The sequence below is a fragment of the Nipponia nippon genome, unplaced genomic scaffold, assembly GCF_047370975.1.
Source record: "Nipponia nippon isolate SJK-2023a ecotype South Korea unplaced genomic scaffold, ASM4737097v1 scaffold_5, whole genome shotgun sequence".
Classification (NCBI taxonomy): Eukaryota; Metazoa; Chordata; class Aves; order Pelecaniformes; family Threskiornithidae; genus Nipponia; species Nipponia nippon.
Window position 1 is genome coordinate 85,626,834 of NW_028262369.1, and position 11,970 is coordinate 85,638,803.

Sequence of the window (11,970 nt, forward strand, 5' to 3'; positions counted from 1 at the left end):
AGTGGCTAGGATTCAACTCAACAGAACAGGAAAACCCAGGAAACAGAACAACTGTTGGTAAAAAATGTGAAGAAGAATGCAAAAGTGTGTTCAACTTTAACTTATTATTTTATCAATAAGTTGGATACAAGGTTGGCATAGACTATGACAAAAGAGCAGGCCAATGCACTCTCATATGATGTACTCAAAAGGAGCAGTAACCATCAGGAAAATGAATAGTTCTTTGTACAGACAGGTACAAACACATCTTGCATTGCATACATTGCCAGACAGGTTTTAAGGAAAATAAACTTCACAGGAGAACAATAACAAGGATTTGCACACTGGATGAACTGACTTCTGAGGAAAAGATGATCTGAAATTCAAGTATGAATCATTCCCTTCATTTTCAGGAAGTTTAGACCAGGTCCTAGATGAACTGAGTCTGCACAAGAATTCAGTGAATAACTGCCCAAGAATAATGAGAATTAATATTACATATAAGACGAGCTCTGCACTTAAGAAGCAGAGCTGGGAAAAGGGAATTTGATAATCTATAAGTATTTGAATGCTGCAAGCTACAGCTGATTGAAATTCATCAAATTTTCATTTTCTTTTCCAAACAAACAGTCTCTGTGAAAAATGCCATAGCTGTTTAATCTTGCTAGGGGTTGCTGAAGGAGGTTCTTCCTCTAAAATTAAAATGCAAGCTATTTTGATACAAAACTAAAAAATAATAAAACAACACAAACCAATCCTTCTGAATTTTGGGGGGGAGGTAGGAAGAAATCCAACGGCACTGTTCTCTCTGTGTAAGTTTTCTCTTCTCCCTTCTCTCTGGTGCTCTGTTTAGTGTCTCCATAAACAGTTGCACCAAGGGTAGGGCAGCCTGTGGGTAAAGTGCCCACCTAGAATCCACTACATCCAAGTTCATATTCTGTTTTTTCAGATACTTTCTGGGTAGGTTTAGACAAAACACTTTAGCTCTTCTGAAGCATCAGTCTCTGTAGAGGTGCCGATGCTCCCCACCCTCCTGAAATGGCTGTCCAGGAGATGTCCACTGGGATTATCTGCGTACGCAGCATCCTGCCTGATCCAGAGCATGTGCTCTGGCTAGGAGAGGTTCACTGTGGGCATCTTCACAGACATGTAGAGAACATGGGAAGACCATGAACCCTTACAGCTACTAAAAAGCCACTCTCATTGCTCATATAGGTGGTTTCCCCAGGATTATTTAGAATAGCAGGTGGACTACAAGTGCTCCCAAGACCAGCTGTAGAGGACCATATCCTCTGAACAGAAGCTCCCTCTCCATTTTGCTTGCTATTGCTGTTGGGTTTAGCTTACCCTCTGCACTTTGGAGAATAAGTGCTCCTTAGCTTGTTATCCTGTGGGGCAGGCATTTCTCCTAATCTATTAAATATTTAGACCCTCATATAGCAAGTAATGCTGCTAACTTGTTTGACTTAAATTATACCCCGCTGGCAAATCAAATTAGAGAAGATTTGAGTAAATCTACCTTTTAAAACAAAAGCTGATTTTCTCCGTGTTCAGCCATTTGTGGGATTAACTTTTTTAATGGGTTCTTATGTGCACAGTGTTTTTGTTTTCGTGGATACTAGAAGAGGATGAATTATTCATCAGGGGAAAAAAAAAATCTACAACATGCATTTTCATAGCATATTTAGTCCCTTTTGTCCTATTCATAAATCAATCCTGATTACTACAAATGAATGTGTTACTCCTAACGGTTCAGCGATGACTCACTTGGACCATTAATTCAGACCTCCTCACTGAGTGCATCAGGAAGCTGCCACTAGTAATGGGAAACTGGGAGAAGATCCTTTGTGACCTCCCCTCTTTCCCTACAAAGAACAGACTCCGTCTCCTGCTCCTGTCCTTATGTGTAATTTTATAGACGCACCAGATATTCTCCAGTAAAAAAATGCCATTTCCCCTCCTGCTCCAGTGATAAATTTGCATGGAAGGAAGGAAGAAAAAGGCCTTATTAATGCTCAGTAGGTTGTTTTTATGACCTAGAAGGAGGACAGAGACTAATGGCTCATAGCACCTACATCAGAAGTGGGGGCAATTTAGGCCCAAACATATAGAGACATCATTGAACTAATACAGGAATGACTACAGCTATGTCACTGGCGACATAGATCACAAGGTATTTGTCTCTGTTCCTGGACTGCTGACGAGCTGTCATCAGTGAAGAACCATTGTCATCGAGGAACAATGCCTCACCATTTAGAGCAGAAGTAAATGGAACTTGCCAATTCTTATCCAGACAGTACAGCATTTATCAACTCCTTATTGCCCAGATGGGAACAAAGAGAGGATTCTACCCATTTGAAAATTATTATTATTATTTACTACTATATTGGCAACACAGTGCACTGAATAGTTTTAGAAGAAAAATTTATGCTCCAGAATTCCTAAGGGCCAACATGCAATCCTTCTCAATACACACAATAAAACAGAGAACGACAACGCATTTATTTCTTTTCCAGTCCAATTCTTACTGTGCCACAATGCTTAGTATTGAATACCATTCTGTTTCATGCGTTGGAGCTCTATGCTAAATTCTAATTACCAATGTCAAAAGGGAAGCGTTCCCCAGAATGATACCATAGTTATTCTTTGCAGTTTCCACTGCTGTGGGTATTGCTGAATATCTTTTGAGTATTTCTGGGTACCAGGCTGAAAGGAGTGCAGTGTGTCCCACTGCAACTCTATGCTGTTTTACCCCATAAAGATTACACAGATCCCACGCAATTAACAGTTTGGAAAAGAGTGCATTAACACCAGCCACTAAAAACCTTTTATAGTCTAGAATGGCACTGAATGAGCAATTACAAAGATAGCTTTTCCTTGTTATTGCTCTTATGAATCCATCTAACAGTGATGTTCATTAAGAATACCCCACAACCTCAAATTTGGAGTTGTGTTGTCCAGCATGGAAACAGTGTTGGCATGTTATAAGCTAATCACTGGTGTAATGTGTCTGATGTTGACTATGACAGGAGGGAGTTACAGAAACTCTTCCCAGCAAACCTCCAGCACCTACATCCAACTCATCAATAAGCCAGCCTCTATGGTCAGGAATCTGGACTTCCCTGGCCCATACAAGCACACCAACACAATCCTGGAGATGAAACAACCTCCAGATCTTGAATCACAGTGATGTTGATGAATGTTACTTTCAATTAAGTTACTTAAGTAATCACCATTCATGACAAAACAGAAATCGTTGAGCTGCTGTTATCTAAAGCCAGTTTCAGTTACACTCAAAAACTGAGGGAAAAATCTACTAGTTCACTTAAAAACTCATTTGCACCCTCGTTCACTAGAAACTTCCTCCCATCCGCAGCACACCGCCACATAGGGGTCTGATTCCAAGCCTGACTGCTCTCTCTGATTTGCCATGTGCATAGGATGAGGACAAAAGTTACACTGATATTCTGCCACTGATACAGAAGACTAAGGCACTAGTGCCGCTTTTGCCATGTGAATCATTTCTTGACATTTCTTCCTAACACTAAAGCCGCCTTCTCAACCAGGAAACAGTCTCCAAATACATATACAGTGTCTGAGAAACAGCAGAACAAGCATCTCTCTTCCAAAATTATTTCCACAGTGTTTTGGTTTAACCCCAGTCAGCAACTAAGCCCCACACAGCCGCTCGCTTACACCCCCCCAGTAGGATGGGGGAGAGGATCAGGAAAAAAAACCTAAAACCTATGGACTGAGATAAAGAGAGTTTACTAGGACAGCAGGGGAAGAGAAAATAATAATAATAATAATTAATAATAATAATAATAATAATAATACAAGTGATGCACAATGCAATTGCTCACCACCCACCAACCGATGCCCAGCCCGCCCCCGAGCAGCAATCACTGCCCCGCAGCCAACCCTCCCCCCCAGTTTATATACTGAGCATGACGCCATACAGTATGGCATAGCCCTTTGGCCAGTCTGGGTCAGCTGTCCTGGCTGTGCCCCCTCCCAGCTTCTTGTGCACCTGGCAGAGCATGGGAAACTGAAAAGTCCTTGACTGGTATAAACACTACTTAGTGACAACTAAACCATCAGTATGTTATCAAGATCATTCTCATCCTAAATCCAAAATACAGCACTATACCAGCTACTAGGAAGAAAAGAAAATAACTCTATCCCAGCCGAAACCAGGACACACAGTCAACTTCGGACATGGAAGAAAGAAACCTTTTTATCACAGATGCCCATGAACTCATGCTGTTGCCCTGTCTGTAGCACACTTCTGGTATTTGGGGTTATTCAATGCCTATGCAGGTTGAGACCTCTGGGATTGCACTAGAGACTGAGAGGCTGAGCACTGGTGAGGTCTTTATTATGGTAGAGAAACACTGGATAAAATAAAAGCTACCATTACCTAGAAGACCATTTTGTCTCTCAGAGCTCTGTATCTTATTTTCAGTTAAAGTACTACAATTGTACATTAAAAAAAAAATCAACTCTGCAGGCTTTTAATTCACAGGTTACAAAATACAATAATAATTGAACTAACCGGTACTCTAATAGCCGTTTAGTATTGTAAATAGGTAGGTTCATACAGACCTCCACTGCTTTATTCAGAACCTGTGTTGATAATCTCTGAGCACAAACTTCTGTAGGAAATGGACCAAGTTATCCGAGTTCCAGCATATACTTGTAAGAATGTAGAGAAAGAGCTAGTATCATGCAGAGGCAAAACACAGACAGAAAAATGGGTTTTCCTCTCCTGGAATGCAGATCAGGCAAGATCCTTCATGACATTTACAAATGGCTTCACGCTCTCTCTTTTACTAAGTTACTTTCCTTTATTTTTGGAGCAAATGCCAGCTAAAATCTGAAATATTTTCTGTGTATCTATTTAGAAGGGCAGTTAGATCACCACACTATGAACTACCAATTTTTTTTTAACTGCTTAACAGAGCGGATAATTAAAAATAAATAAATCAATGTTTTGGCATCTCTTTTTCTCCTCTAGATTCTATATTGCATTGTTTTCATCATTTAAAACATCATCGGTTGCACTGATCCAGGGAACAGATGGCATTATCAGCCCACAAGAATCTGCACAGAGCAATTAGAAAATTCAGAGACAAGATTAATACAAGGAAATTAATTATCAATTCTATCAGTCCAGCACTGTGTACAAAAAATTTCTTATTTTCCTCTGACTCTTCAGAGATATGCTAATAGGTCTACTGATGCTTCCTGCTTTACCAAGTGATGCATTCAAAGCCTCCAAGAATTGCCTGTAATTTTAAACCTTTATTACATCAGGATTACACTATTCTCTTCCCCTCTTTCTTGGTTTGAGTAGAGGGAGTTTAGTTAAGACTGAAAAAAAAACAGTCCATGTCTCTTAAAGACACTTTACTGACAGCAGAGAGAAAATGTTCACGCAGATCTACCTGTTCTTTTCTCTTTTGCACCCTTCCTTTCTGCATAGGCCCAGAAGAGATGCATCCGGCGAGAACCACATCCTACAGACATGATGCAAATGTGGCCCTTGTATCAGTAAGACAGCAGCAGTCTGAAAAAGTGAATGCTACAGGACCAGAATATCTTTCCCCTAATTCTGGGGGCGGCAAAACCCAGCAGAGTCCTTTGTTTTAAAAAAAAGCACAGCAGGTTACCTGGTGCCCTGTATAAACAGCTCACTCCCTTGAACACCTGGTAGGACTCCAGAGGCTGGTAGGCTAAGGGAAAGCGGATGCATATAGAGAGCCTCTGTCATGTGTGATGCTGGCAGGTATACCCGCAGTTCTGTGTTTCTCCCATTCTCATCTCTCCCAGAGCAGGGAGCGGGTAAGACAGTAATTCAAGTTTGCCAAGTGAGCTGAAACCTGTCACATATATAGAAAATGCATTTTGGGGGCTAAAAATAAATAAATGCCATCCCACACTCCCACTGCCTTCAGATTCTTGTTCATTTCAGTATTCAGCTATCCGAACTCCACTTGCTTCAAATAGCAGCGGAGAAAGGGGAGGGAGCAGAAGAGGAAATGGGGAGTAATCCATGGATTTAGAAATGATTATATATAGCAGGGCAAATATGAATATGATCTAAGAACAGAGCATGGGACATGATCGCACCATGTGGGATCAACTCAATTGACCCCAAAGGACTTATTTTAGATACTTAAATGTATAATCAATGTGAGAATCTATCTCCAGGCTTGCTTATGATATGCTGCCTCAGTTTCCCATTGGTAAAAGAATGATTATAGTGATTAAAAATCATTCACCAGTCCTATACTTACTGGGGTGCTGGCAGAAGCCTGTACTTGCCATGTGCTGGGAGAGCTTCACAAGTGTGGTGTTCTACCCAGAATCACCATATTTTCCACTTGAAGTCTATATTTTATACAAATGTACCATGCACATTTGAAAACAATTTGTTCTTGCTGTTAATTTATATGAAAAACCCTGCTGCATTTGCATGACATTAAGAGTAAAAAAAGAAAAAAAAAATGGTCCAAGCAGACAATGTATTTGATACTGCGATGATAATAACCCTGGATAGATTCCTGTGGGCTGGCAATGCCATCTGCCTCGTGGATGCAGAATCCAAAGACCATTATAGTCCACGGAAAGACCATCTTTAAGACTGATTCAAAGCCAAAGAGTGCTAGTGGAGTCAAACTGATTGAATGCTAGAAAATGACAGACGTGAAAGAAGCACCGATCAGCAGTGGGTCCCTTGGACTTTGCCATAGCAGGAATCTCATTCACAGCCTTTCTCTGAGGAAATCTCATTATTCTGTACCGTTTCTTCATTGTTGCATCTGAAGGCATGAAGACATTTGTATATGTTTTTCTCCTTGTATGGAACTAAAAGGAGGAAAGCATGCCTGAATGCTAGTCTCTTGTAAAGAATATTTAAGTACCAGAGCCAGAGGAAAAGCCAGAGATGTGTGTCTCAAGCAAATGAGCCGCAGTCTGAGATCAGATGATCAATATTCTACCTATTTCAGCAGATCTCCTCAAAACTTAGCATTTCTGACCACATGGGTAGAAAGGTCACTGTTTAACAGACCTCTTGCCTTTACCACTGTTGACCCAACAGGCCTCATTCATGCTGTTACAAGTCCCAAATACACCTACTGATCTTAATGGCCTGAAGTATCCACAGTCAAATTTTCTCCTGTAAGTTTTCACTTACACTTGTCTGACTCCTGCACAGTTACCATCAATTTAGATCACTGTAAAGGAAGACTAAAATTGCAGTCAACACTTCTGTTGCCTAAAAAAAAAAAAAGTCTCCTTGTCCAAGAAAATGTATGTTTTCTTCAAATCCAAAAAGATCATTTTTTTCTATTTCAAAATAAATAGAAATACAGACACACACTGCCTAACTTTTAACTGAATAGAGTTAATAAAGAGAGTCTCCTGTAAGTCCACATCTAAATCTACTGCAGACCATACATTGGCCATATATTTCAATAAGAGTTCAACAGGACATCTGACTCTACCACACACTGAATTTCTGCAGCTTCAACTAACAGTCATGATCAGATTCAAGTGAAAGGTTTGAAAGTCTCATGATCAGGTAATAAGTGCTAGTGAACTGGGATAATAAATGCTAGTGATTCTGTGGGAGGACGAGGAGGCTGTGTTCACGAACAGAAACATATAATCATTTCTGAGAATAACTTTTGCAACTGTAGTGAGAAGGTGCCAGTTCTCCAGGGGGTGTTTTAATCTGCTACATCTTTCTGGCCGTGTGAGAAAAGTCAGTCAAGAAAGATATAAATAAGGGGCGGGCGTGCATAATGTGTAAAATAACAATAGGTAAAATTTCTAAGGTACACGACACCAAACTAGGCAGAGGACCACTAACCAGGAACGCTCCTGAGATTCTTTGGTTCTTTTCTGCAGCTGCAGACTAGCCCTGAACTGCTAAGTGTCAAAGTGGTTGGGGAAAACATAAACTCATTTCTCTTTCCTTATTTTCACTATTTCCCCCTCCCTCCAACTTTAGAAAGGAAAAGGAAGAAAAAAATTTCATTCAACAACTGGAAATCTAGACTTACAAAAGCTACTGATGTTTGCAGATTACAGAATATGCTGCTAAAGGGCAACTAATTTGTTATATAGCGGGCAAGGCTTTGTGTCTCCTTGTCTACCTGATGAATGTAGAAGCTTCAGTTCCCCAAGATATCGTACGCAACCCATTTCCAATGTTACGTACATGGCTATTTATTAATTTTCTAGTAATTAGTATCCTGGGGAGAAATCCTATTGCCACTCTAGTTACCTAATGTAATAAATTATTGCAAAAAGCAAAGTGGGAGGAATTTCTTATGTTTTATTAGCATTTGGTAATTTTGATCTTTCTAATGATGTCTACTGACCCCTAGCCTGTAGCTGTGTTTCAAAGCAGTTTCTTCAGCAATTCTTTGTTTAATTAAAAACTATTACCAAAGAGGAAATTGGAATCAAGTGTCTCAGTGGTGAGGAAGATTTTGACTTACTCAGGATTTTTACTTTACAGAAACTAAATAAATGAGGAGAATAATTTTTAAGAGTTCCCAATTTAAAAGCAAGGAAAAAAAAACCAAATTAGATTAATGCCATTTTAGATATTAGGAAGAAAACTAAATAAGTTGCATTCTTCCTCCCAGAAGCATACTGCTTTTCCACTGTAAAAACTGTCCCCAGTTCTGTTCTTGTTTGCAAAACCTGACAGAAACAAGCCTGTTGAAGCCATTGTAAGTACAGCAGTATAGGCATCTGAACAGGATTCTTTTGGCCAAACTGTTCAGACTGAAGAAGGCACAGAAAATAAGCTTTTCCATTTGCACTTTGGCTTTCAAATAGAAGGACCTCAGCTCCTGACAGTGACCTGTGCTGAAGGTTCCCATTTGGGGAATTTGGTAACTTTTCCTTCTGGAAATTTTACTGGGTACCTGGGAGCTCAGTAATCCTTAAAAGCAACGGCACTTTTATGTAGCTATTTAAATATACTCCAGGATACTACTTACAGGCACATAAAATCCAATATTTTTGCCCACATACAAGCTTTCTGAGCCCAGCACTGAGGAAGGGACCACAGCTTCCCTGAGCTCCAACATACAGAGATGATTTATTTAAGAAGGTGATGAATTTTCATACTGGATGCAATTATTGAGGTCCGTGCGCACACACAGATATCTTCACACGCGAATCTAATGAGGTTTCTAGGGAACTTGTAGCTATTACAGATTCACAGGCTCCTTCGCTCAGCTCCTGGGAAAGCACTTACAGCTGATTCCATGCTAATTCATTGCTCAATGAATAAGTAAAATCTGTACAGTATAATAAAACCATTGATCATTATGCTTTAAAAAGATTGACTCCTAAATATTTAGGAAGCAGTGTGTATTCAACGGAAATGTTTATTGGCACTGGGAAATTAAACTGTCACCCGTGAAATAGTAAAACTCATTAATGCAGAGTTTCTTTTTAAGTGTTAGGAATTAACTTTATGACTGCATCAGTAATGGCAAGCCTCAGCCTTAAATCGCCTGCCATTTAGTATTCGTGAACATTATTAAAACATATTAACCGTAATTTAATTGATTGAAAATTAAAAAAGAAAAAAAAAAAAGGAAAAAGTTCACTGCCTTCATCGCCGTAGCTCGTTTGGAAGCAATTAGCGAGCGGGAACGAGGGAAGGCAGCGCCGGCCGCGCACCTCAGCCCTGGGCGCCGCGGCCGCCGGGACGGGACGGGCAGGGAACGGGCAGGGATGGAGCGGGACGGGCAGGGAAGGGGCAGGGTTGGGGCGGGACGGGCAGGGAACGGGCAGGGAACGGGCAGGGACGGTCCGGGGCAGCCGCCCCGCGCCGCCGGCGGGGCAACAGCGCCCCCTAGTGTCCGCCGCGCCCCCGCGGGGCCGCCGCCCGCCCGGCTCCGCCCGACGGGCCGCGTCCGCGGGGGAGGCCGCGCACCGCGGGGCCCCGCTCCCGCTCCGTGCGGCATCGGCCGCCCGCTCCGCGCCCCGCACTTTCGCAGGGGGGCGGGTCACGGAGCGTCTCCCCTCCCCCGGGCTCCAGGGCCCACCGGCGCCGAAGGTCCCCGGCTGCACCGCGCTCGCCGAAGCGCCCGTGGACCGCCCGCGGCGCCGCAAAGCCTAGCGGCGAGGGAGGCTGCTGCCTGCGGGGACAGGAGCCGCTGGCACCGCCCTTAGGGCCAGCAGCAATACGTGGGAAACTTATGAGGGGATCTGCCGAGGAAGAGGGAGCGAATAGCGGGATGCTGCGGGGGGAGCGGGGACGGCGAGCACACCCCGGGACCCAGCCGTGCCCGTGGGAACCGACGGCACCCGCCGGGCCGGGGGAAGATCCCCGGTGCCGCCAGCGCTGCTCCGCCGGGCTGGAGGGAGGCTGCGCCCGCAAAATGCCGGCACCCCGACTCATGCGACCGAGCCCTTCCAGCCCGGCAGGAAGCCCGGAGCGCACAGCTCCGGCCCCGTCCCAGCCGGCGGCGGGCAGCCGAGGCGGGGCGAGCAGCAGCGACACAGGCCGCAAAAAAATGCGGCCAGCGGAAGGACAGCAAGCCGTGAGGGAACACCAGCGAGCGGCTCGTTGCAGGCTCTAGCAGCTCCCGTTCACGTCCACACCGGCAGGACGGTGGCGAGCCATCCCTCCATCTGGCCGCAACTTTGCATTTCTAAGCTCCATTAGCACAGCGGAGCAGGGCTAACTTTCTTAGAGGTCATGTTGGAATAACCCCCTTTTCAGGGAGTTTTTTCCCCATCTCTTCCTCCCCCCTTCCGTCCCCGCCCCAAGCCCGGGCAACTCCTTGAGCTCCCGCTACTCACAATTTGTTGCAGTTAATCCCAGGTGCCAAAAACTGAAGAGCAGCAGAGTGAAGCCCCCGAGGGCTCGGGAATCCATGTTCGGCCCCGGAGGGGGAAGCCAGCCGCCCGCCTGTCTCCCCCGGTCCCGCTTTCCGAGCGCCTCTCAGCCCCTGTGCGCTCCCTCTTCCTCCGCTCATTTACTCCATCCAGCATCCAGGCACTCCGGGTGAAGGGGGAGCCGGAGCCGGGGGCGGCCGGGGGACCCTCCTCCGCGGCCCTCGGAGGAGCCGCTCCAAACGCCGGCGGCAGCGCCCGAGCCGAGCCCGCTCCCCCGGCTGCTGCCGCGGAATTCACCTTGCGAGCCGCGGCTGGGAAGCGGCGGCCGGGCGCTGGGCACCTCCTTATAGGCGAGAGCCGCGCTGCACTCCACCTCCTCCCAGCCCCCTGGAAGTCACTCCTCCTCGCCTTCCAGGGAGGATCCTTATTGCAATCTTCACGCGTTGTTGATAAGCATCAGAATCACGGAGTAAATCAGATGCCCGGAGGAAAGAAAAAAATAAAAAGCTTCCTTTTTTTTTCTTTTTTTTTTTCCTTTCCTCCTCCTTTGGGTACCGCTGTGGCTGGAGCATTTTAAAGGGCTCCCAGCTCAGTTGTTTGCTTATAAATTTATATGTTATATACACATAAATAAAACATATATGTATGTCCCGGCATATACGGTGCCGACACAGCCCGACGAGCCCCAGCCCCGCTTTGGGGCTCAGCCTCACCCCCAGGGAGCGGGGATGGAGCTTCGGACAGCGCCGATGCTTGATCCGCTCTCCTGTCGCGGCTGGTCCAGAGCCTCCCTGCCCAGACCTCCTACAAAGCGTGCGGCGGTGGCCGGGGGTCCCAGCAGAGCCGCGGGGAGCTCCCCTTAATGCCACCCCGCCCGAAGAGGGAGGCGGCCCCCGGGATTGCGACCAGACCAGACCCGCACCCAAGGGCTGCAAACCCCCCCGGCTGGCGAGGGCGATGCTTGACAAAACCGAATTTCATGACTGATTGATTGATTACCCGACTGCTCAGCAGCTGGATTATCTTCCAGAACGGGGGGGTGCAGGAAAGCAGAGTTACAAAGCATCTTGCCTTCCCCTCGCCGCCTGCGCGCAGGCAGCTGGAGCACTCTGA

The 11,970-nt window shown here is 45.1% G+C and overlaps 1 protein-coding gene across 6 annotated transcripts in view; it reads right to left on the reverse strand.

Moving 5' to 3' along the window:
- CNTNAP5 (contactin associated protein family member 5) overlaps positions 1 to 11,153 on the reverse strand; it is a 298,841-nt gene extending 287,688 nt beyond the window's left edge. For 5 of the 6 annotated variants that reach the window (XR_015698843.1, XM_087732313.1, XM_087732311.1 and 2 more), the window contains exon 1: positions 10,822 to 11,153. Coding sequence is in view for 4 of the 6 variants with exons in the window: in XM_087732313.1 (XP_087588439.1) it covers positions 10,822 to 10,897 (76 nt within the window). In the remaining 2 variants the exon portion in view is untranslated. The remainder of the gene's footprint in view (positions 1 to 10,821) is intronic. The other variant, XM_087732314.1, reaches the window with a different exon arrangement.
- Positions 11,154 to 11,970: the final 817 nt, after the last annotated feature.